At 31.2% G+C, this 27,897-nt stretch overlaps 1 protein-coding gene across 1 annotated transcript; it reads right to left on the reverse strand.

Moving 5' to 3' along the window:
• Nucleotides 1-391: 391 nt before the first annotated feature.
• On the reverse strand, nucleotides 392-26,474 carry LOC143048156 (snake venom 5'-nucleotidase-like). Its single transcript, XM_076221658.1, has 9 exons — nucleotides 26,027-26,474; nucleotides 21,942-22,155; nucleotides 16,784-16,972; nucleotides 15,432-15,629; nucleotides 7,727-7,858; nucleotides 6,687-6,809; nucleotides 5,669-5,824; nucleotides 3,646-3,849; nucleotides 392-708 (listed from the first exon to the last, which is right to left on the reverse strand). The coding sequence occupies exons 1-9, from the start codon at nucleotides 26,369-26,371 to the stop codon at nucleotides 530-532; spliced, it is 1,740 nt and encodes a 579-aa protein (XP_076077773.1). The 5' UTR covers nucleotides 26,372-26,474; the 3' UTR covers nucleotides 392-529.
• Nucleotides 26,475-27,897: the final 1,423 nt, after the last annotated feature.

Genomic DNA, 27,897 nt, shown 5'->3' on the forward strand with positions numbered 1-27,897 from the left:
ATCATATTAAGTTTATGTATGTGATACTTGAAGTAAAGCGTTATAATAAGAATTATCAACATAAAATCAATGTCTAGTAAAGTAGGCAAGACATTTCGGTGTGTGCACTCTTGTATGAAATGCATCAAAAAGAATTTAAAAGTCGGTTGAACAGGATGTACAGATGCTTATCATTTGTAAACACGTTCTGCGTAACATTGGACCGAAATATCTTTTCTGATCAATTGTCTAGTAATAACCTATTTATGAATCCCTGAAAAAATGATATGAAACATGCTATTATAGGTGACAATAAAAAACACGTATGTAATTTACACTTCCAAAAGGAAATTCACTGGGTACGAAGAGTACCAAAACATCAAACACTACCTTGGTTAAAATAAGCAGACAATTTTACATCTTTTGTGAAATATAAAAATATCACTTTTTTAATTGAAGTACAAAAAGTACAAAATCATACAAATATAACGTAAGCACATTCATCAAGGTTTTTTTCGAATGGATAACGATGTCAAAATGAAAACTATCATCATGAGCATTTTCCAATAATGTTCATCAGTGACGCACATACAATTAATAATAGACTAAGGCTAGTGGTACATGAAGAGTTTATACAGTCATTTTGTATCGTTATTCTCCCTTCTACACCTTTGGTAATTGGTCTGTTTGATTTTAAATATTTAATAAATACATTACTGTCCAAGGAATCTGAAATTATAAAACAGAGAATGAATTTCGAAAGATGTGCAAACATGACAAAAATGAATGTGATAATACCAAAATTTAACCTGTTGATTTATGTTGTGTAATCTACATTTGTTTTCAATTGAGAGCCGATGCTTTACTTTAGATATTCAGTAAACATTCATAATGTCCCTATATTAAATACCTCAAAAATGTAACAGTATGATTATAACATTGAATTTACACATGTATATAAATTCAATATTTAATATTGAATATATATGTGTCGGGCTGCGTAAGTGATTGTAAGTGCATCGCGTTCCCATAATTTAGAGGTTTTGTATGAATTCTGCGTCATATGAGTACAGACAAGTGAGCCAGTATGAGTGCACAATTAGAATACCAAAATAAATGCCAACGTTTTGCAAATTCAAATGTAAATCCACAAAACCGAACACATAAAGTTGTCAATAAAAAAAATCCAGCATTTTGATGATATCGTCTACAGTGTATTTGTTTTGGAATCTGTGTGGTTCTCAACAAAACAAATATTTTGATAGCTCAAAAACAATGAGATCTTTATCCACAAAAAATTTAATTCTGTATGATGAATAAGATTATTCTTTATAACTGAGATACTTACTAAATTCTGTATGCTGAATAAAATTATTATTTATATTAAACTGAGATACTTACTAAATTTTGTATGATGAATAATATTATTCTTTATAACAGAGATACCTACTAAATTCTGTATGATGAATAAGATCATTCTTTACAACTGAGATACTTACTAAATAATGTATGATGAATAATATTATTCTTTACAACTGAGATACTTACTAAATTCTGTATGATGAATAAGGTTATTCTTTACAACTGAGATACTTACTAAATTCTGTATGATGAATAAGGTTATTCTTTACAACTGAGATACTTACTAAATTCTGTATGATGAATAATATTATTCTTTATAACTGAGATACTTACTAAATTCTGTATGATGAATAAAATTATTCTTTATATTAAACTGAGATACTTACTAAATTCTGTATAATTAATAAGATTATTCTTTATAACAGAGATACCTACTAAATTCTGTATGATGAATAAGATCATTCTTTACAACTGAGATACTTACTAAATAATGTATGATGAATAATATTATTCTTTACAACTGAGATACTTACTAAATTCTGTATGATGAATAAAATTATTATTTATATTAAACTGAGATACTTACTAAATTTTGTATGATGAATAATATTATTCTTTATAACAGAGATACCTACTAAATTCTGTATGATGAATAAGATCATTCTTTACAACTGAGATACTTACTAAATAATGTATGATGAATAATATTATTCTTTACAACTGAGATACTTACTAAATTCTGTATGATGAATAAGGTTATTCTTTACAACTGAGATACTTACTAAATTCTGTATGATGAATAAGGTTATTCTTTACAACTGAGATACTTACTAAATTCTGTATGATGAATAATATTATTCTTTATAACTGAGATACTTACTAAATTCTGTATGATGAATAAAATTATTCTTTATATTAAACTGAGATACTTACTAAATTCTGTATAATTAATAAGATTATTCTTTATAACTGAGATACTTATTAAAACCTGTATGATGAATAAGATTATTCTTTATAACTGAGATACTTACTAAATTATGTATGATGAATAAGATTATTCTTTATAACTGAGATACTTCCTAAATTATGTATAATGAATAAGGTTATTCTTTATAACTGAGATACTTACTAAATTATGTATGATGATTAAGATTATTCTTTATAACTGAGATACTTACTAAATTCTGTATGATTAATAAGATTATTCTTTATAACTGAGATACTTATTAAATTCTGTATGATGAATAAAATTATTCTTTACAACTGAGATACTTACTAAATTATGTATAATGAATAAGATTATTCTTTATAACTGAGATACTTATTAAATTCTGTATGATGAATAAGATTATTCTTTATAACTGAGATACTTACTAAATTCTGTATGATGAATACGATTATTCTTTACAACTGAGATACTTACTAAATTCTGTATAATTAATAAGATTATACTTTATAACTGAGATATTTATTAAATTCTGTATGATGAATAAAATTATTCTTTACAACTGAGATACTTACTTAATTCTGTATAATTAATAAGATTATTCTTTATAACTGAGATACTTATTAAATCCTGTATGATGAATAAGATTATTTTTTATAACTGAGATACTTACTAAATTCGGTATGATGAATAAGATTATTCTTTATAACTGAGATACTTACTAAATTCTGTATGCTGAATAAGATCATTCTTTACAACTGAGATACTTACTTAATTATGTATGATGAATAAAATTATTCTTTACAACTGAGATACTTACTTAATTCTGTATAATTAATAAGATTATTCTTTATAACTGAGATACTTATTAAATCCTGTATAATGAATAAGGTTATTTTCTACAACTGAGATACTTACTTAATTCTGTATGATGAAAAGATTATTCTTTATAACTGAGATACTTACTAAATTCTGTATGATGAATAAGATTATTCTTTACAACTGAGATACTTACTTAATTATGTATGATGAATAAAATTATTCTTTACAACTGAGATACTTTTTAAATTCTGTATGATGAATAAGATTATTCTTTACAACTGAGATACTTACTAAATTCTGTATGATTAATAAGATTATTCTGTATAACTGAGATACTTATTTAATTCTGTATGATGAATAAAATTATTCTTTACAACTGAGATACTTACTAAATTCTGTATAATTAATAAGATTATTCTTTATAACTGAGATACTTATTTAATTCTGTATGATGAATAAAATTATTCTTTACAACTGAGATACTTTTTAAATTCTGTATGATGAATAAGATTATTCTTTACAACTGAGATACTTACTAAATTCTGTATGATGAATAAGATTATTCTTTAAAACGGTATAACCATCTCCACCTTTTATAACAAAGTTCAGCGCAATCACTCTGTAAATTTTTTCGTCGTCAAGAAGCTGATATCTAGGAATCCAGCAGTCACCACATCTTGTCGAAATCGATACCACTCTGGATCCAGGGTCGTTGCATAAATTATATGTAACATGTATACCTGCATAAGGTGTACATTAATTATTTAATTTGTCTTAACTATGTCAATTACATCTAAATATCTAACTATAATTGCTACTATGCAGCGAATATCGAAATAAGTCCTGATTATCCTTTTGTTCGTATGGTACAGAAAAACATGTTGTGGGAATTATTCTTGTTTAGCATTTAAAATTTATCTACATTATATTCAAAATGATCTAATTAAACTATGTCAATGACATTGCCCTGCTTATAAGACATGGGATACGTTGTACCATGGACAATAACAATGTCAATGGTAGTGCCCTGGTTATATGACATGGGATACGTTGTACCATGGGCAATAAAATTTTCAATGGCAGTGCCCTGGTTATATGACATGGGATACGTTGTACCATGGGCAATAACAATATTAATGTCAATGGTAGTACCCTGGTTATATGACATGGGATACGTTGTACCATGGGCAAAATTAATGTCAATGATATTGCCCTGGTTATACGACATGGGATACGTTTTTACCACGGACAATAACAATGCATCAGCATGTATATCGACCAAGTATTAGTACTACATATGTATGCATTATTGTTAAAAAAAATGCTTAAGTCTAGAAACATTCAAGATTATTTAAAATTTCAAAATACAACCTTTTCTTATCGTTTTGATTTAAGGATGTGTTTAATGTTCCTTTTCACACAAATGCTTGCAACATTGATGCCACTTTATTAATTGTAAAACTTACCCGAACAACTTCGTTTTATGAGTTAATTTATTTTGTGCAGAATGATTTAATGAAATTAAGATTAAGCCATACATCAACCAATTTTGCCTCTAGCAAATGAAAAATATTATTTTACAGGATATAACTGAAATTTGTTTTATTTCCCTTCGTAGGTTGCGTATATACTGAAATGTAGCAATCTGATGATCAATTAGTAGGCTATTATGAAAACGTTAGGCAATTGCATCGTGATTAATTAATAACAAGTGCACTGTAAGTTGTAACATTTAATAACTGGAAAAACACATTTCGAACAGTCCTGATAGTTATCAAAGTTACCAGGAATATAATTTAGTACGCCTGACGCTGAACCTTACCAATATGTTCATTTTGGATTTGCTCTAGTCGAATTATTGCATCACCTAATTTCATACGGTACTAGCAGTTTTTTTCTCTTATGTTATTCATTTTAACCGTAGTATTGTCCTTCTCTTCGAACCATAGTTATAAAAAGTCCCCTTGGTATCCTCTCCCATTTTGATAATATCTTAGCCATATCATTGCAAATCGAATGCTTGTGGTCGTCGATTCTATCATACATGTGATTTCTATGCTACTTCATGTATTACTTCGTTTAGTTGTATCTATTTCCTTCTAGTCTTTTTCAAGATGGTTTGGTAAAGTTTTAAGACTAGACGCATTTAGGCCTTGTTAATTATGGGGGCAGTTTGTGTACTCTAAATCAAGTCTTGGTTTAAAAACCGATTTTCCCAACAAAACGATTTTTATTCCATTTTAATATTGAGTGGAAACTGTTATTGTTATGATAAAATCGCTTGAAACTATTTGAAAATAGTAAGGTCCATACATTTCTCAGGTGTGTTATCTATAGATTCTACTACATTTTTAGGAGAATGCACGATAGAATGGTTTACAAGTGAATTTTGATCTACAATTAATACTGTTATCTTTTAATCATTTTGTGATATAATAACTTATGTCATGTTTATATATATGACCCTTTGGAATCTGAAATTAAAATGATCTAAAAAAAATTTATTCTATCTTATCCGATCATAATTGATTTGTTAACTTCTATGTGTACATTAATTACCTGAGACTTGGAGAAAAGCACCTGGTCTGTCTATAGGATCGTAAAATTCTACAGAATGTTCAAATGCAGCTCTTATGTACTTTCCTTTTATTGTTACAACATCTACCATGTTTCCGAAAGGCATTGTTGTTAAAACATCGCCTTTAGATATATTTCCTAAAATTACAAAGATAATGTATATATCTGTACTACGGATATCAATAAATTCATACGAGAACCCACTTTGAATTGAAAAAAAAAGTTTTGCAGTTCAATGTTTTTTTGTTGTTTTCCTCATATAGTTAATGTGTTTCATTCTGTTTTAGTTTGTAACCCGGATTTCTTTTCACTTCGATTTATGACTATTGAACAGCGGTATACTCAGGCTGTTACCGTTATGTACATTTGAGTTCATATTTATAGAGAACAAATCGTTAATTGTCTACTTTATACATTTTTCAAAAGCAATATGTTTTGTTGCTAAGCGACTATAGAACAAGAACGGTTGATCTCAAACTTTAAAGTTGTGTCATCCATTGATTCAAACTGTCTTTAACAAGGAAAATGACAGGCTTATCAAATACAGGTTAATGTGCGCACTTTTGTCTTAGTAGTAACGACTGAACCGTTGTCTAAATGGTCATTGGGTTAACGCATTGGGTTAACGTCTACTTGTTCTGATTCCACTATGATTAGAATATATATTTTACGTGATCTTTTTATTACGTAGGCTTATGCATAATTCGGAGTTTAGTATGACGTTCATTACCACTGAACTAGTATACATATTTGTGTCGGGGCCAGCCGAAGGACGCCTCCGGGTGCGGGAGTTTCTCGCTGCATTGAAGACCCATTGGTGGTCTTTGGCTGTTGTCTGCTCTGTGTTCGGGTTGTTGTCTCTTTGACACATTCCCCATTTCCATTCTCAATTTTATTATTTCTCATTGACCTGTAACCACACTTTTTTTATAAATATTATTGAGCGTTTATTAAATTGAACTATATAGTTCGTAGTCGAGTAGTTTAGAATCTCTAGTACCTTGTCCTATAGGACTCCTAATTCCTCCAGAATTTAAGATAGCAATAGGCTTGTCTGTCCAGGAGTCGTTTTGTGAATATCTAGAGGCATGAAAAGTGACCATGCCATCCGTGATTAAATTTCCTTTGAAAACATAATAGGACAAATTCATAACATTTAGTGCTAAGTGTACTAGTGCATTTTTACCAGAACAAAATATCATTTTAAATTGTACAAAATTCATTATTTGATATAATAAAATTTAAAAAAAATTGCAATGATTTTCTATAATGTCCTCAAAAACTAATTTTCAAACAGCTAGTACTTTAATAGCAGAAGTAGAAATAAAACAGTTAGTAATTTCATATGTAGAAATAAAACAGTTAGTACTTTACTATTAAAAATAAAACAGCACTATTTTATATTACTAGATTAAATTTATTGCATTTGTAAACACATCGTAATGAGTCTATAATTCAATTAAATTTTCTGATAAGACGTATCAGATCATAAAAGCCTTTCAAATGTCAATTAATACTGTTATCTTTTTGAATAATTCAAGCATTCCACTAAATGTTTGCTTTTCATTAAACAAGATTCTATCATTTAAACCAATGTTGTCGTTCATGTAAAATTACCTTACGAATCCATTTGTTCAAATAAATCTTCTTCACAATGTCAAAAATTGCAATCTTAACTCAGTTTTAAGAGAGAAATTTTATTTCTTTCCAAAATAATCTCTTTTTTACATTTCACTCCCTGTTTTTTTCATGGAACTTTTCCGTTTTCTTAATCAATACTTAAGTTAGTTACCAATGCTAATAGCACAATGTATAGGGTGTGCTATCCTAGATTTCTCAACATTGAAAAAATAATTACAAATTTGCAGATCTTAGATTTCCATAATTAATATGTGTTATAAAGCAATCAGCCAAGCACATGGTATGTTTAGATATAAAACATAACAAAATAACAAAATAACTATAATAACACTATACAAAGTATATCAACAAAAATCAAGTTTACTTAGTATAACTATCCAAGATAATATTATACCATACCTAAATTACATTCATGAAGCCTGCAAACTTTATTGTCACCTTCTAAATATACTGCACTGTAACCTACAATTTTATTCTTTTCCTTTTCAACTGCAGGTTTCATGGTATCAAGAATTCGTTCTATGGCTGGGTCTATTTAAAAAAAGAAAAAAGGAAAATAGGATTTGTTACTTCGTCAAACATTTTTTTGGTATTCGATTCAAAAGTCCTGTGGTGATACTGTAACCTTAATTGTTTTTTTTTCTGTCAACCCGGTAGCATTTTGAATATTAAAAAAATGTGACAGACTTTTCTTCGCCGATGGTCTTTCATTTATTTGACACCGATTGATGATCGTTTGGCGCCATTTGACCTTTTTGCAGTGTGTGTTATATGCGAATGCATGCAGTTTTATCGTGGCGTTTTTACATTTATTTTCATACAATTACATTAGATGTAAGTTTCATTATGATACTTTATTCTGATTGGCTAACTGCACATCACGTGTTATTCCGTAAGCAATTGTATTGCTCAATAAAACTTTTCATTCATGATAACACGTGGTCCCACAATAAAGTGCACAAGTGAATTAAATAAAACAATAATAAAATTCGTGTTTTCATGATCATTGCTAAAAAAATGTAATTATAAGTTTTATAAAATTGAGAATGGAAATGGGGAATGTGTCAAAGAGACAACAACCCGACCAAATAAAAAACAACAGCAGAGGGTCACCAACAGGTCTTCAATGTAGCGAGAAATTCCCGCACCCGGAGGCGTCCTTCAGCTGGCCCCTAAACAAATATATACTAGTCCAGTGATAATGAACGCCATACTAATTTCCAAATTGTACACAAGAAACTTAAATTAAAATTATACAAGACTAACAAAGGCCAGAGGCTCTTGACTTGGGACAGGCGCAAAAATGCGGCGGGGTTAAACATGTTTGTGAGATCTCAACCCTCCCCCTATACCTCTAACCAATGTAGAAAAGTAAACGCATAACAATACGCACATTAAAATTCAGTTCAAGAGAAGTCCGAGTCTGATGTCAGAAGATGTAACCAAAGAAAATAAACAAAATGACAATAATACATAAATAACAACAGACTACTAGCAGTTAACTGACATGCCAGCTCCAGACTTCAATTAAACTGACTGAAAGATTATGATTTCATCATATGAACATCAGGCACAATCCTTCCCGTTAGGGGTTTAGTATCATACCATCATAACATATATGAGAAGAACATAACCCGTGTCATGCCAACAACTGTTTTTAGAATAAATGTGTTTAGTTCCGATGCAAAGACCTTATCAGTGACTCAATATTAACGCCAAAATATGCAATCTTTAATGACTTGACAACAGTATCGTAATTATATCCCTTCTTAATAAGTCTATTCAAAGGTTTTGTAAGTTTCTGAGGTGAATACTGACACCTTTGTGCTTTATAAAGAATATTTCCATAAAAAATTGGATGTGAAATACCTGAACGTATTAGAAGTCTGCATGTTGAGCTATATTTACGAATAATGTCTTTATACCGATGATAAAATTTAGTAAATGTTTTGACTAGTTTGTGATATCGAAAACCCTGGTGTAATAATTTTTCAGTAATACATAAATTTCTCTCGTTAAAATCTAAAACATTGTTACATACACGAGCGAATCGTACAAGTTGAGATATATAAACACTGTAAGATGGTGACAAGGGAACGTCACCATCTAAAAACGGATAATTAACGATAGGAAATGAAAAATCATCCCTTTTATCATAAATTTTAGTATTCAGCTTTCTATTAGTGATATAGATATCAAGATCGAGAAAAGGGCAGTGGTCATTGTTAGTATTAGCTTTATTTAAAGTAAGTTCAACAGGATAAATTTCATTAATATACATACTGAAGTCGTCATTATTGAGAGCCAAAATATCATCCAAATATCTAAAAGTATTATTAAATTTGTTTATCAGATGTTGTTTCGATGGGTCTTTGCTTATTTTTGTCATAAATTGTAACTCATAACAATACAAAAAACAGGTCCGCAATAAGTGGTGCACAGTTAGTCCCCATTGGAATTCCGATAATCTGACGATATACGGAATCCCCAAAGCGAACAAAAATGTTATCTAGTAAAAATTCAAGGGCATATATAGTATCAAAGCATGTCCAATTAACATAGTTTTTTTGTTTATTGCTACTAAAAAATGACCTAAAAGAGTTTGAACATATATATTCACATTCTGATTTTTTGAATGCCCATTTAATTAGGTGTGTGAATTTTTTCTTAATGAGAATGTGAGGCAATGTGGTATACAGGGTAGAAAAATCAAAACTTTGAACAGATTCAAAATCACCAATATAAGCATGCAATTTATCAAGTACTTCCAACGAGTTCTTGACACTCCAAAAGTAATTTATTCCACTATTTTCGAAGGCCTTATTTGAACAATTTATTATCAGGTTTTTAATTGTACCAAGTGTGCTGGTAAGAAGAATAGACAATTTAGTAGTTGAACAATGGCTTGAAGACGAAATAAATCTATATTTGTAAGGGGTTTTGTGTAGCTTCGGAAGCCAATACATAGTTGGGACTTTTATTTGGCTCTGCTTGTAAAGCGGTGGCTAAAAGTTTATGTTTGTTACAGATTTCGTTTTCTGAAAATGGAGTCAGTTGGAATGTTGGTGAATTGGTGATTTCCTTTTTCAGAACCTCAATGTAAAATTTACGTCAAACAATAATAATATTATTAGCAGCTTTATCGGCCGGGACAAAAACAAATTCATTGGCTAGTTCTTTTAGTTTATGTTTGATACGAGAAATAGGTTTATTGTGGTTATTGTTAATAGTAAAATGTTCTTTAAAATGTTGAATACGTATATCAACTATCTTCATTACTGAATTAAAAAAAGAGTCCAAAGATTTTTTGTCAGCTTTTTCCCGTTTTATCCATTTCATACAGTAAGTATGGAGTGAGTCGTGGATGATATTACGACACTCATTGAATGCTTCTTTTGTAACTTCATAGGGTTGTAAAAGCGTTGACCGTGCGCACATTGTTAGTACAAAATGTACTTCGGTCAATGCTTTTATACCCCAATGGAGTTACAAAAAGAAGCATTCAATTCTTAAATTAAAAACTCGGATGTCAAGAGTACTGATAATTATTCTACTGAACTTAAAGTACTGAATATTGATGATGGGTGGCAGGTTGATACAACATTGGACATTTTCCGCGTTTTTGTAAAATCTTGCATCGAAGTTAACTTTACTCACGAAATTCAGTTTTGGTTTTACTATTTCTTACTTGTCATTTTAAGGATTTCAATTACAAATTAAAAACCAATTCTTCAGAGAACAATTGAAGGTCTTTCCACCTCGATAATAAGAATGAAATTTAAAAAACGATGTTAGAAAATGTCACTCCTTGTTGATGTTATTTGGTTCTTCAAATTGATATAAAAAATAAGACTAATAGGTATATGCAGAAGACTTGAAATAATTTTTAGCAAAGGTCAAAATCTAGAATGTCAAATTGACCTTTGACCTTGACCTCAATTTCAAGGTCATAGGTCAGGGATCTCAAATCAAAAGACCCCAGGTCAATCATTTGTATGGTTGTGGAGAAATACTGATTTCAAATATATAAGGGGAGAAATTAAAACTCCTATAAGGGTTAACCAAAACACTTCAACTGAAATAGATTGAAGTTGCGCCTTTTTGTAAACAGCAATTTGGCAAACAAATCATATCATTTACTGTAACAGTTTCTTTTGAATAACGATAACAAGCAAAATTCAAAATTTATAACATGACCTTGACCTTCGACCTTTATCTCAATTTCCTTCAAATGGACCAAGGACTTCATATCAAAAGACTGTAGGCCTCTACGACTTATAACGTATGAATTGATCCAACAAATCGCCTATCTTAAATTTTCAAAGGGAAATAACTCCCATAAGATGTCTTCCGATCACTGAAGTCAAATAAATCAAATCATTCTCAAGAGTAGACGAACAATTTGGTGAAAACAGTTTGCTAAAATCTTTTACGCTTTTAGAGATATAGCGATAACAAGAAAAGGGGGACGCGGGGAGATAACTCCTATAAAAATAAGTGTTCGGTCACACAGGTTGAATTTTGAAACCCCCATTACTGTACAACATCATTGGCCAAAAAATCCATTCGATATGTTGTAAGACAAAAAAGCATCTCAGACGGCAGAAGAAGAAAAAAAAATAATCAGAAGAAGAAAAACAAAAGGTCTTTCCACGAAAAGTATGTTATCAATGTATTAGGGGTGTCAAGTGGTAAAGTTTATGAGAGCGATAATACCCATTTGTGAGATCTGCTCACAAGCATTCTACCTTTTGGGAAGCTAGTTGACATGTATATAAGATACATTTTGCGCTACTACATATCAGTGTTGCACATGCTTTTCTGGTTGTTATTTGCAAAACTAAAGAATGTTTCCCTTTTACGACAGCTTGTACAATATTAAACACAAGTGACTCTCTGTAGTCGAGGATAATTTCCATAGTAATATTCCCAAAAGATCTTTGGAAATTAGAATGTATCGATTGTTTATCACTTATCTTGTCATTCAACAATTTATGAACAAATTAAGAAACTCCATAGGAAATCAAAATCATATCAACCGTTTAGGTGTAAATGAATTAATCTCTCTTTTTGAACAAATTCATTTTGTAACGCAACATGCTTTTTCAGTGGTTGTTAATTTAATAGATTAATTTGGCTTATACTTTATCAACATTCTGAGCACATGTTCTAGAAATTACAATTTGCCTTGCACTCTTCTGGAATATAGAATTTCAATTATAATAGAAGAAATTTCAATGAAATTATTATTATTTTTAACGATATAATGGTTCCTTTTCTTTTGAATTCAAATGCAAAATTATTTCAATTTTTCTTTTGGTTTTATGTATATGTAAATATAAATCATTGCAAATACATCAACTTGGAGCAACTCAGAAGTCAGTCATTTTCAACATAGCAGCGATGTACAAATCAGCAGTGTTTACACGTGTTTGTCATATACACTTTTACTGTTCCTTTTCTATTTGCTCGCTGACGATTAAGTGAGTCACACGTTTCAAATTGTTATCAAAACCACAGATATTTTCTAAGAAGTCTTCAAAAAAAATTAACATTTCTGATTAAAAATATTTATCGAAATCAATTTTATTTGAGAACTGTTACTGTCTAATTTGCTTAATTAACATGTGGCCTATATTCGTTCTTTTAACATATTAAGTCACTTATAGATATCTATGTTGATTTAGCTGCGCTGATTTAATCAGTTGACATGAATTAGCAGCTTTCAGGGATATTGTTGAAACACATGTCCTTAAAGCCTCGGTCACAACTAAACGGTTAGCTAGAACGGATGCCGAACGGATAACTTTTTTTTCAATCCGTTCATGTCCGTTAGACGTCCGTTCGTATCCGTTAGACGTGAGTCTATATCCGTTTCATGACCGTTTGGCATACGTTTTATCCGTCAACATCCGTTCTGTCCTGTGGAAAATCTTGAGCATGATCAAAACTTTAAACGGACGTCAAACGGATGAAGTGTCCGATGAAAGTCCGGTAGGCGTTTGTTTTGTACGTTACTCGTCCGTTTCATTTCCATTTTGTATCCGTTACGTGTCCGTTATACATCTGTTGGAGGTCTGGTAGACTCCTACAGGACGTTTAAAGGATAAAACGGATGTTGAACGAATGTGAAAAGGACTTCTATCGGACGTATAATGGATAAAACGGATGATGAAAGGATCTGAAACGGATAAATGCCAATTGAAAATTTCGCATCAGAAAAGCCAATTATTGGTAATGTCAGATTTCTTGAGTGTCATGAATTCTTATTATTCATAATCGATCTTAGAGTAAGGACACGGTCTTCACAATCAATCAGTTCTTATTCAGACCAGACACTACCCTTTAGTAGCATTTTGCAGAACAAACCAAAACCAGTAAAACAAAAACTTTTTGAATATTTATGCGATTAACATGTATTATTATTGTCGCCTTTAATTTTTGTCGAGCCTGCAACTTTTGTTGCAGAAAGCTCGACATAGGGATAGTGATCCGGCGGCGGCGGCGGCGGCGGCGGCGTTAGCTAACTTCTTAAAAGGTTTATATTTTAGAAGGTGAAAGACCTGGATGCTTCATACTTTGTATATAGATGCCTCATGTTACGAAGTTTCCGTCAGTTACATGTCCAATGTCCTTGGCCTCATTTTCATGGTTCAGTGACCACTTGAAAAAAAGTTCAGAATTTTTGTAATGTTGAATTCTCTCTTATTATAAGTAATAGGATAACTATATTTGGTATGTGCGTACCATGCAAGGTCCTCATGCCCGTCAGACAGTTTTCACTTGACCTCGACCTCATTTCATGGATCAGTGAACAAGGTTAAGTTTTGGTGGTCAAGTCCATATCTCAGATACTATAAGCAATAGGGCTAGTATATTTGGTGTATGGAAGGACTGGAAGGTATACATGTCTAGCGGGCAGATGTCATCTGACATTGACCTCATTTTCATGGTTCAGTGGTTATAGTTAAGTTTTTGTGTTTTGGTCTGTTTTTCTCATACTTTATGCAATAGGTCTAATATATTTGTTGTATGGAATGATTGTAAGTTGTACATGTCTAGCGGGCAGATGTCATCTGACCTTGACCTCATTTTCATTGTTCAGTGGTCAAAGTTAAGTTTTTAAGTTTTGGTCTTTTTATCTAATATTATATGCCAAAGGTCAACTGTATTTGGTGTATGGAAATATATTATGATCTATATGTCAGTCCCGCAGGTTTTATTTGACCATGACCTCAATTGCACGGTTCATTGCACAGTGTTAAGTTTTTGTGTTTTGGTCTATTTTTCTTAAACAATAAGTAATTGGTCAACTATACTTGTTGTATGGGAGCATTGTTAGCTGTACATGTCTGCCTGGCATGGTTCATCTGACCTTGACCTCATTTTCATGGTTCATTGGTCTTTGTTTAGCTATCTTGGTTAATGTTAAGTTTATGTGACAGTTGTAATAAAGCTTTATACTTAGGACTATCAACATAATATCAATGATTAGTAAAGAAGGCGAGACATTTCAGTGTGTGCACTCTTGTTCCGTATTTCTTCTTCATCCGTTTTATCCGGTACGCTTCCATTATATGTACGTTTTATGCGATATTCGTCCGTTGGATGTACGTTCGACATCAGATCTGTCCGGTATGTTTCCGTTTCTAGTACGTTGCATATCCGGTGAGTGTTCGTTATGCATTCGTTACCCGCCCGTTTTATTGGGTATCACAAGCCCAGTAGTCAACATTTCGGTGTTGACATGAATATCAATAATGTGGTCATCTTTATAAATTTCCTGTTTACAAAACTTTGAATTTTTCGAAAAACGAAAAAAAAAAGGATTTTCTTATTCCAGGCATAGATTACCTTAGCCGTATTTGGCACAACTTTTTGGAATTTTGGATCCTCAATGCTCTTCAACTTTGTATTTGTTTGGCTTTATAAATATTTCGATATGAGCGTCACTTATGAGTCTTATGTAGATGAAACGCACGTCTGGCGTACTAAATTATAATCCTGGTACCTTTGATAACTATTAATGGGTCAGTACATCACCGGACTCCAAACGGATAACAATTTTGTCAATTGTTTGTTTTAATATACTTAGAATGTATACCTTGTGCAGTAGAGTTGTCCAGAAGTATGGGTTCACCATTCCAGCTGTCTACATCTCCGTCACTGTTAAAGGTGACGTTCAGGAATCCTAAGTATTTTCCTGCCCAGAATGTTTGAACCACGAGAACTTTCCGACCATTACTTTGAGTGATGATAGTGGGATATGGTCCTTCTGGTTGTTCATTTGAAGGCTGTTTACCTGCAATTTTAAAACAATCTGTACCGATATTTCTTTTCTTTTTTGGTGGGAACTATTTGCAATGAAAAAGAGGTAATGCCGAATTCCTTTCTTTGTTTCACCTAAAGAGTGAAAATCGCATAGTTGCTGAAACTATTAGAAAAAAGTAAAATAAAAAAAACATCAAACGAATGAATAACAACTGTCATATTTCTGACTAGGTACAGTCATTTGCTTTGCAGAAAACGATAGATTAAACCTGTTTTTAAGGCTTGCTAAACCTCTGACTTGAATTTAGTCATAAAATAAGACTAACGTATTCAACAAATATTAATATTTTTTTTATTTACTGCTGTATATTGCTGTTGATGACAAATTTGATATGATATTGCCCATTTAATTCTTTGTAAAATTTCCATTGAAGGTAGTCGCATACGCAAATGAATAACAATTTCTTGTAAGAAAACTTCCACCAGTATTTTATATTGCTTAAAAATGGCCTTCTTGTATATTTTAAAGCTGTCTTTGTGTATTATACGTTTAGTACAGACAGACACGTAGCTGTAATACTGTAAATATCAGTTAAGCTTGAAAGTTATTTTGATAATGACTAATACTTGAAACAAATTCATAGTAATTGATTCTGTCTCTGTGCATGCATAAGTCAATAAAAATATTAATTTAAGTTTTAAGTTTCAACCCGTAACTGAGTATTGCATGATTGCATGTTTCCTTCGTTTGGGTGATACAGTGTTTGCTATTATCCTTTGTCAATTTGTTAAGTGATCTGTATAGTACATTATTATTTGCCAGGTGTTAAAACAACACTTTGCAAATCATAAACCAAAAAAAATGATAAATACAAATTCCTTTTCCAACAACCCAAGAACATATCTTTCGATTCATTTTACTATATATTCCACATGTGAATACATAAGACAATTGATCAGTAAAATTTTCGTAAGTGTAGCATGATCTCTGCACAAATGCTGTCAGGTAAAGGTATTTGCGTATGTAAAACGATTTTTCGGGACTTTGAAAATATTTAGCACGATGTGGATCTTAATGCAGATCGCCATTTTTCTTCTTTTTAGATTTAAATTCAATCCTCATTTTAAAATAAATTGATAACAAATATAGTCAGTAAAACGATGCTTGCTCTCATATCAACCAACCAGTATAGAGAAAACTGTGTGTATGACCTCCGACGAGTACATCAAGTCCATCAACTGCCGCTGCAAGCTTTTTGTCTCTTCCATATCCATAGTGACCCACTCCAATAATGATCTTTACTCCTTTACTTTTAAGCGCTGCAACCTCTTTACGAACGGCCTCTACTACTGGTTTGAAGGATACCGTATCACCTAAAATAAAGATGCCCAACTTAACAATTATAACTTGCTCAGATAACAATTCGTGTAAGACGCGAATTTGTTTACGCTTAGTAAAGACTATTCTTTCCAGTTTATTTACAGCATAAAACAAAACTGATACATTGTCAAAACGAGTTGAAAATTATTTTTCAGAATTAAATTTTACACTAGCAAAGGTTGCTGATTTTTTTTAAATTGTTTTGTTTGTGACAGATATTATATTTCACAAACAAACGATATTTTCCTCACTTTCAAAGGAAGATTTTTCATAACTTTTTTTTTTAATTTTGACTGCCTCTGCAGGTAAAGATATAAAATGTTTCCTGATGGAAATTCACTGATTGACCGTAACAGACTTTCTAAATTTTTACACGTACAGAAAACATGGCAGTAAACCGAGACATCTAAATCAATGTTCTCACCCCTTTCCGATAGGGCGTGGACAAAAGCAATACCAAGGTCAAAAAGGTTATATCGACATACAAAAGAAGATCACGTGACCGTATTCCTGTTCCTATATAGTTAGTCTTTGAGATTAATTCATGAACGAAAACAATATCAATTTTCGGCGGTAATTTTGGCGCGTTAACCAGACGCTTTTCTACTGTTGAAAACTGTTTGTTGTCCACTGAATTTCCGTTGAACAAGTGGGCAAACAAGACCTTAACCACCAAAAGGCTGAAATCGCGCGCCCCTTTGGTCTCTATCTTTAAAGAGTGATCGCCTTGACTACAGAGATCCAGTGTAACATTTATGAGCAATATTTAGCAAATCCTGCCGAAAAATATGTGGATATTACACCGTTAAATCAAAAACCCATGGTCTATCTCTTTTAGACAGATATATAGGAATAGATCATTTCTAAAACAGCATTGTTTACCACTTAAAACTATAAATTACATAAGAATAAGAACTGAACAACTTTTATCTCATTATGTACACAATACAAGAATACTTCACAAATTACTTATCAAGCTCATGCCACAAATACGTCGTGTAAATTTTAAAATGATTACTTATACGTCCACTTTTCATTAAAATGTAGATTTTTGTATTGTTGTTATCCAAGTGCAATCGTCTTTTTCCTTATACAACTATGATTAAAGATTTCTACGCACTACGTTTCGTCAGAACTACACTGTTCTATCTCAAAATTCCCATTGACCTATTTACTAAGTTATTTCACCGAAAAAAAATATTGTTATAATGTTGTATTTTCCCCTTTTCAGATATTTTCCCTGTAATAGTAGTTGTATGCTTAAATTGTTTGCATTATTAAATCTCAATCTATGAGCAATGCTTAGCAAATCCAGCAGTCAAAACATTGGGATATCACACAGTTGAAAAATCCATGCTCTATCTCCTATAGAAATTAAGGAATCTATTTCTAAAACAAAATTGTTTGTAGTGTAATTTTCTATCTCCAGAAAAGGAGATGCTTTTATTTATCATTAATTTAAAAAAAAAAAAAGAAGCTGTGGTATGATTGCCAATGAGACAACTGTCCAAAAGAAACCAAATGACACAGAAATTAACAACTATAGGTCACCGTACGGCTTTCATAAATGAGCAAAGCCAATACCACGTAGTCATGAGTTACTTGTGTATTAAAAAAACAATTGAATACAAAGAGATACCCTTCATTCACGTAAATTCGAAGCTATATAACTTATGTCTCAGTTAAATATTTAAGATATTATAGCTTGAATTAAACTTTTTACCCATTTTTTTTTCCAAAGACATATAAACACATATATATATATATGTCTCTGTTATTATCAAATGGGAAATACATCACTATTGGATTCACACGACGGCAATTTATCACTGAACTATTTTTGTATTGTATTGCATATAATAACACGTACTACGTCTTTAAAAAGAGATATTGACGCCTTCAGATCGGAGCAAATTTTTAGAACATCAATTGCAATCTTTTCCGTGGTTTTACTCCGGTTTTGACGCCAAGGTCTGACAGTTCTGAAAATTGATCAAACGCACATATCTTTAACAAATATGAATAAATACAATTAATTAAATTTTATAGCTATATAGAGTATTTTCACAGAAGCAAGTGCCTGTGAAATAAATATAAAACGAAATATAAACAACGTTACACGTAACAACTTTAACAAAAAACAGTTTTTCATAGTTTATTATTATGCACGCAAACCTTTTCGGTGCGTATAAACGGACGGACGACAAAGGGAGGGATCTTATGATATTAAGTAGTTGAATGTGCCATATACATTTTAACACTCTTTATATATTTTGTCCCCATAAATGGATATAACGATTCTTAATTGTGACTATCAGTTGATTTTATTTTTTACTTTACTTGCAATCACACACATAGTGACCTATAGTTGTTAATGTCTGTGTCATTTTGGTGTTTTGTGGATAGTTGTCTCATTGGCAATCATACCACATCTTCTTTTTTATATTTGTTTTTCATTTATTTTTTTATACAAATAAGGCCGTTTTTTTCTCGTTTGAATTGTTTTACATTGTCATATCGGGGCCTTTTATAGCTGACTATGCGGTATGGGCTTTGCTCATTGTTGAAGGTCGTATGGTGACCTATAGTTCTTTATGTCTGTGTCATTTTGGTCTCTTGCGGACAATTGTCTCATTGGCAATCATAACACATCTTCTTTTTTATATATATGTTCAATCATCAACAACGCCATTTTTGTTCAATCACAGATCATATCCTGCTACTACGGTAGTTCTTCAATGTCAAAGGTTTCCAAGTCGAAACTATAACGACTGCGTCGAAAAAACGTTGACAACGAAGGAAGCCATTTGTAGAATCAAACTCTTTAACTATGCGATTCTTTCATTACATATGAGAGTATTGCGTAAATTTTATAACGTAACAGACTAACCACGATTAATATTTGAAGAATATTTAATAGATAAAAATCATTACGCTCAGGAAGTTCAGCAAGTATTATGAAAATGTAATACTTTCTTCTTTCAACTCTCAGGCACATATTTCTATCATCCAGAATTGCTAATAAGTCAGTGAAATAGTACAAAATTCCTGTAGTTATAAATATAGTTACCACAGTAGTAAATTCTAACAGATTCTAACGCTCGTTAATATCAAACACATATTTCTACCTACTATAATACAGATCCTACCGAACTTTTAACTATAATGTTATGAAACTTCACTGTCTAAATGAATATATGTATGTCTGTGGTTACAATTACTAATTACTAAGACAGCAAAATATATAGAGTTTTGTCATCGGTTTTGAAGATTGTTTTAAAATGTTATCAATTAATACTTAATTCCATATAAAATCTTGTATTAACATATTTTTCTTTATTTTCTTGAAATTCTTTTCGTCCTTTAGCTTGAATCAGTACACGTTATTTTAAGCGAAAGGTAAACGTCTTGTTATCTCACTACAGCATCGAAATACTGAAAAGCCAAACATAGGTCCAAAGATAATCAATGATATCACCTTCCCCCTCCCAAAAAAGTCCAACGATTTGACTAGTTTAGGAATATGAACAAAAAAGGAAATTAGGACCAAACACGGTGATAGTAGCCCAGCATAAAACCTAACAGATTTGATTAAATAATATCCTTATCATTCCATTTTCATCATATATTTTTATTCAAAAAACATATAAATTAAAGTGGAAGAATCCTAAAACATTATGATGACATCGAGCAATGCTTTTCTTTTACCCAAGCCCTTTCTCTTTTTTATACCTTATTCCCTCTTTTAATTATTTGAACGTATACTTAGCACTTATAAAATATACTAATTTTTATATTTACATAACGAATTCATGAATAAAACATGTTTACACTAACTCTAAGAGAAAAGATTTAATACACACATTTTAATAAACAAAACTTCTAAAAAATGTTTTCCTTAAATGCTATGTAACCATTGGAGTCAGCAATCTATGCGGTATGGGCTTAACTCGTTGTTGAATGCTGTATGGTGACCTTTATTTGTTAATTTCTGTGTCATATGGTCTCTTTTGGAGAGTTGTCTCATTGTCAATCATACCACATCTTCCTTTTAATATTGAACATTGTTGATAAATTAAGTACCGTGCAAAAAATCCAGATACCACGATTATCAAATTAATTTGTTTGAGCATATCATAACATTGAATTTAATGAAATTTGGAAAAGGCACCACCGTCTTTCTGATTTCATTTTCTCTCTGTCTCAACTCTTTATCAAAGACATCATCGCATTTTTTTATTCTCTGAAATGAATTCGCGACTAAAAAATATGACCCATTTTAATATCATAATTTCGAGATGTAATTCTATGTCTTGAATTATTTTAATATGTCAAGATGTAATTATTTTTTAAATTATTTGGAATCTTATAAGCTAGGGAATTTTGTCTGTGTGTTTTATACCCACATGACCCATAACAATATACGTTTCGTGATAAAACAAAAGTCTGGTTTTAATTTCTATTTTCTTAAACTGTTCATTGAATTATAATCCTTCAAGTTGAATATATGGCCATAAATATTTATTTTATTTTCAATTAATCCGAGTTACGTAAGAATATGTCTGGTTTGAAAATAATACATCTGTGGGATTTGAAAAACGAACTTGTCATGTGTAAAAAATATCATGACCGTGTATATTAAACAATTCAGTTTTAAACTTATTTTTGCAATAAATATTGTTTTGCACGTATTTTGTTTCCAAATACTTAAATATTTAACATATGTCGTGGAGATGTCGTGTATTATTTATTCACCGATGATAGCTCAGACAGCAACCACACAGCACAAATAACATTTCTGTTGGCGTATGTCAAACCATATAGAAACAATAACCATTGAGCGATGGTTTGGGTTGATGGCAATAACGTGGTCAGCTAAATCGTTTGCAAAAGTTTTAGAAATAGTTATGTTTCGAGAAAAAAATCACGCAATCACCTCCATGCAATGTTTTAATGTTTTACCTGGATTTGAAATCGAAGAGGTGTCTTCTGTAATATAGCCAATAATACCAATCTTTTGTCCGTTTTTGGTCAGAACGACATGTTGCTGAAATTTCCCTTGCAATCGAGATTCACGTGAGGCGTCTAAGTTACAAGTTGTTACGGGAAACGTAAGGTTCTCCAAAAACGGAAGCAGGCCAGCAACACCATTGTCGAATTCGTGATTGCCAAATGTCTGCAATGATGTTATACATGACGTCATCAATTGGTGTATTTATAAATAATAAGCTCAATTAATATTTATCAAATGTATTGGCTTTATACTAGTACATAATGTAAACAACATATGATCTTTGTGAAGTAAAAGTCAACATTGATTTATTTTAAATTTATAATATGTATGTCAATATACTGTCATGAAATCTAAACAGACAATGAATAAGTGATCTTATATCGGTTATCTCGAAACTATAGTTTTGACTGCACTATTGTCAAGTAAGAATTTCCTTATCTTTTCTCTCCTATATTTTATTTATTTCATCTGCTGGTAAATTTAACTGTATATTTAGCTGCAATTGTTTGCACCTGTACTAAGTCAGGAATCTGATGTTCAGTGGTTGTTGTTTGTTTATGTGGTTCATGAGTGTTTCTCGTTTCTCTTTTTTTTATATATAGATTAGACCGTTGGTTTTCCCGTTTGAATGGTTTTACACTGGTTATTTGTTGGGGCCCTTTATTACTTGCACTTTGGTGAGAGCCAAGGCTCCGTGTTGAAGACCGCACCTTGACCTATAAAGGGTTTTCTTTTATACTTGGATGGAGAGTTGTCTCATTTGCACTCATAACACATCTTACTATATCTATGTTATGTCTTTAGAGTCCACAATAGTGTTTGTGTTTCGGTCATACAGACAAGGCAGGTTATATGAGTGTTAACAGCTTATTTTCTATCTAAACGCTTAAAAGGGAATACATATCATTTTGTACGTGAAGAGTTAAATTATGTTTCGTGTAGTATTCGATGAAGAAAATAAAGTTGTAACTAATCCTTCTGATTGTGATAAGTAAAAGACGTTTTGTATTGTTGTCATTTATAATATATACTTGATATACATGTAGCCAACTTTTTTTATAGCTTGATATTAGACTTTCACACTATAAAATCGATACCAAATTTATGATAATCAGAACTACTTTTTCCATCCCCTATATAGTGAAGTTCTGGTGTCTCATTCTAAAGGAGTTAATGTATATCATAGTTGATGGTTAGATATAGATATATAATATAAGAAGCCGAGGTATGAGTGCCAAAGAGACAACTCTCCATCCAAGTCACAATTTATAAAAGTAAACCATTATAGGTCAAAGTACGGCCTTCAACACGGAGCCTTGATATGCACGAGTCTCCGATTTCAATAGACGTAGTGTTTATATTACTTTAAAACTTTAAAAGCAGGAAAACATAAACTGATTTATTATTTATATAATAATTTCTCACCGATATATAAATTTATTTTGGAAGTATGATTCCACGCACAGGAACTAAATAAAAGTGGTATTTTAGCTCATTTCTTTACAAAATCAGGAATTGTCCTCCAATTCTGTCTATTTAGCTTAATATACTTAAGTTCATAAGTGTTTCTCGTTTTCGTTTTTATATAGATTGGGTTTTCCCGTTTGAATGGTTTTACACTAGTAATTGTTGGGGCCTTTATAGCTTGCTGTTCGGTGTGAGCCAAAGCTCCGTGTTGAAGGCCGTACCTTGATCTATAATGGTTTACTTTTATAAATTGCAACTTGGATGGAGAGTTGTCTCATTGACACTCATACCACATCTTCTTATATCTATTATAATTATATGATTGTTGTTCATACACTGCGCTCGTATCTTTTTCGGGAGAAGACTTGATTCGCCCTCTAGACGTATATGGTCTAGACTATATCAATAGGGATCGAGTCCAGGGGATTTGGCAGATAAGTAAAATATAACGAGAGGACAATCAAAATGTCACGATTCAAGAAAAATAGAAACCAAATAACATTTCATAACTAGTTCTAACGTTAATAATGTAACAAAAAATTTGTTCCAGCGTGACATTTGTTCCATAAGAAATATGTTCCACCGGAATTTATATCACAGAAAATATGTTCCAGCACTGAAATATTTGTTCCGGAACTAATTTTATGACCAAATATGAAATAAGCTCCATGAATTTTGTTCCAATTAATATTAAGAGTTTAAAAAAAGTTAAATAAGTTTCTGTGATATTTGTTTTAAACGAACTGTGTACATATTTCATAGAAATCAATGAATAAGTTCTTCTCAAACCTATTTTAAGTACCTTTGCAACATATTGCACAGCGAAACATGTTCTTGTTACACTTAAATTATAATGCAAGCTAAATGCTGTACTGAGTGTGCTTGCTTGGGATACATTAGCAATTGAAGGCAACTCTGACTGTAACTAAATAAAAGAGATGGTAATGTATCATAATTTGTATTTATGTTTTATGTGGTATTCTTGGTTTCTGCTAACTGTCATGGCCCTGTGTTCTAGTTAAACATGTACTTATGTCATGGCACAGTTTCAAAAGTTTTTTGTTTGTTTCTACATGACTTTTGATATAATTGATCAGTCACTTTGTCCTTTTCAATAAGAACATATGTTCATCTTTAAGTATACTCTTTTCTGAATGATTTTTCTTATTCTACTCTTTTCTGGTTCAAAAGTGTCATTTTGATATTTGTTACGTAGTATATAATTAAACATTTGCTTTACTCAACAGGATTCGAATTGGATGATTTACACTTTTTATTGATTTCATTATTGATATAATACTTATTTTTATAATGCAATTGAATGATAACATTATAAACTCACTGATGACGAATGCTCAGTATATAAGATAACTTGTTTAACCAGTGGAACATATTTCATAGACAAGGAACTTATTTCATCAGGTGAGGAACAAGTCTCACAAACCCAGAACTTATTTCATCAGGAAAGGAACAAATCTCATAAACCCGGAACTTATTACACCAGGTAAGGAACAAATTTCACCAATCTGGTACTTATTTCACCAGGTAAAGTGTGGAACTTATTTTATAGAGATGGAACAAATTATTTAGAAATCATCTGTAAAAAAAGTTCTCCCAGAACATATTTCCTGTGATATTAGTTCCACTGGAACTTTTTTCACAGGAACAAATTTTGGCTCACATAAATCGTTAAATCAAGGATTTGTATAGTAAGATTTTACTACTAGTATACAAATCCTTGGTAAAATCGAACGAAAATGAAGAAGACCGGAAAGGAGAAAAAAGGGGGAGTTGCACTTTCGAAGAATATAAGCGGTTTCTGATTAGCTAGTGGTATTCTTTGCGTTTCTGTTTAAAATTATGGGAATGATCATAGCATTGTGGAGGGGGAAAATGTCAAGACCTCTCATGTGTTGTTTCTTTATCTTATAAATATATGTATATTTACTATCTAACCACTTTAAGTAGAGTACAAATTAAAGTACCGAGTGACTGATAACAATTCTAAAAGTATATATTCAAATACAATATATGTCCTCTCTCAAAGTAACAGTACATTACAGCGTATCATAGTAGCATTGAAAATATTTTGACCTTAACGTCATTTACAAATGATAAACTACTTAATAAACATTTAAACATGAATGCATTTTTTTCAGATGCAAATTTACACATTTGTTTTCCTACTTTACTGTAATTAGATTAATTCATAGACCTTATAGCATCACATAAATGTATCCAAATTTAAGCTGACGATATTTTGAAAAGTACATAAAATTATATAAAAATACGAGTAGCTCAAGCACAGAGACTTAGCGAAGTGTCAAGGCAAGGTCAGCTGCCAAATGTCTAAAGCATTGTTGTTAAAGTACAGTTACATAACTAATGATCTGTAAAAAAATCATGTTATAAGAGTAATGTTTTAATCATGCCAATACCGAATAATGGCCGGTCTCTTTAGTGATTCTTTTAGTAGAACTTGTCGGACACACTGGAGAAAATGGTCAAATCATTTTTTACTTTGCCAAATGTATAAAAAAAACATTTTGAGTTAATACCAACTCACCATTGCATCGTACTTCAGCTCATTCATAAACAATGAAGCCTCCCTGCCTTTGAAAATATTAAACCATAAGGATCCCTGGAACTGGTCCCCAGCATCCAATAAAACAACATTATCATTTGTACTGTTAATTTCTCTGACTTTCGTAACCCTTCTAGCTATTCCACCATAACAAAGTCCCTTCACCACGTCGTCGTGTTTGCAAGCAGATGTATATTTGTTCATTTGTTCCAAATGTGCATGTATATCATTGGTATGGAGTATCACCAAATTAAATCCATTAACAAGTTTAACTATATTAGAGACAACTGCACATTTCAAAATAAAGAAAACATACAGATTCATCATACTGCCTTGACACAAAATGCCACGAAGAAAAATTCCTTTATTTTATATGACGTCGAACAGATTTTTTTCTACTATAAGTACTAAGAAATAAGGATGTATGTTATATTTCATACCTGTAAATTTTGTCACGTGATAGACTGTTATCATTGAGATCAATTTATAGCTACTTATATTATTTTTACTATCATCTTAATGCCATGACCAGGTGATCAAAAATTAATTTTCTAACTTCTTATCTAAATATTTGCAGAAAGGTATATACACAGAACAAGTATATGATAAATGCTTTCTTAACTAGAATGAAGAAAGGTAAAAAGTGATAAAAAATAAGGATTAATTAGTCTTTCGGGACCTTTATACAGATGGTATTGCCAAGTACATTTTTTTGTCAGGGGCAACATTCTTAAAAATAAGTTTACCTGAACACAATAAATTAAGTTCAATAACTTACACTTACTTGAGAATGTTATCAGTCTGTAAACGGGTTCATGTTTGACAGAGAAATGTTATTATATCATAAAATCATTAAAAAAGAATTTTTCAATATTTTTTGTTTTATCTATTCTCTGTGTTACAACAAATCGGTTGTGGTCAATTAAAACCTATCTTTTTAATCATACCACATGTGAAACTGGTGAAGTTTACTCTGATGACGAGATTTCGCGAGTTCATACATATAAATACGTTACTTTACACCTGCTAATATTCTGTTATATGGTCTTAGGATCTTTTTAGATATTTTTCGGTACATTGATCTTTTGTTTCATCATAATATATCATTTCAAGAATATTCTCCTTGCGAAAATTTGCAAAAAAAAAAAAACCAAGGCATGAATGCATACAGCAAAACAAAACCTGCAGTTTATTCTACTTCTACTTTTATAGCAAATTGTTTATCAGAATAAGACTCGCTTACTGCTTATAACAATGATGACATCAGAATTATTCTTTTTTATGCATATAACCTATACACATATACAAAATCTCTCATTAATGAATGTCGTTGGTTCATGATTGTTATTTTTTGTTTTTCGTAAATTCCATTTGAGACAATATATTTATATAAGATTATGTTGTATGAGTGCCAATGAGACATCACAATTTGTAAAAGTTTAGTTCAAGGTTGCCATCCTTACGTATGTCCTATACTTTTTATTTGCATTGTATTCATGTCAATTTAAGTTTTGTTTATAGTTGTCTCATTGGCAATCATATAATAGTCTGGTATTGTATCGTGGTAGTAGGAAATTCAAGTTAAACTTAAATCTTTATTGTCCAAATTAAGAATCTAAGATACAAATGTAGGTAACAGACGCTTAGCTATGAATTTTGCGAAGAGATAGAAAAACGTCAGAATATGAACAGCAGTACACAATTTGTTTTAGGAATTCGACCGTTTCTCTGTAGAACAATGAAAGACGGTTACAACTTAATTTTGTCGACTGCAACGCCTGAACAGACAGGAGATGGTATACAAATATAATAGCTAATAAACAGAAACTACTATTAAAAACAAAGGGCAATAT

Source organism: Mytilus galloprovincialis, chromosome 10 (assembly GCF_965363235.1).
Source record: "Mytilus galloprovincialis chromosome 10, xbMytGall1.hap1.1, whole genome shotgun sequence".
NCBI classification, from domain to species: domain Eukaryota; kingdom Metazoa; phylum Mollusca; class Bivalvia; order Mytilida; family Mytilidae; genus Mytilus; species Mytilus galloprovincialis.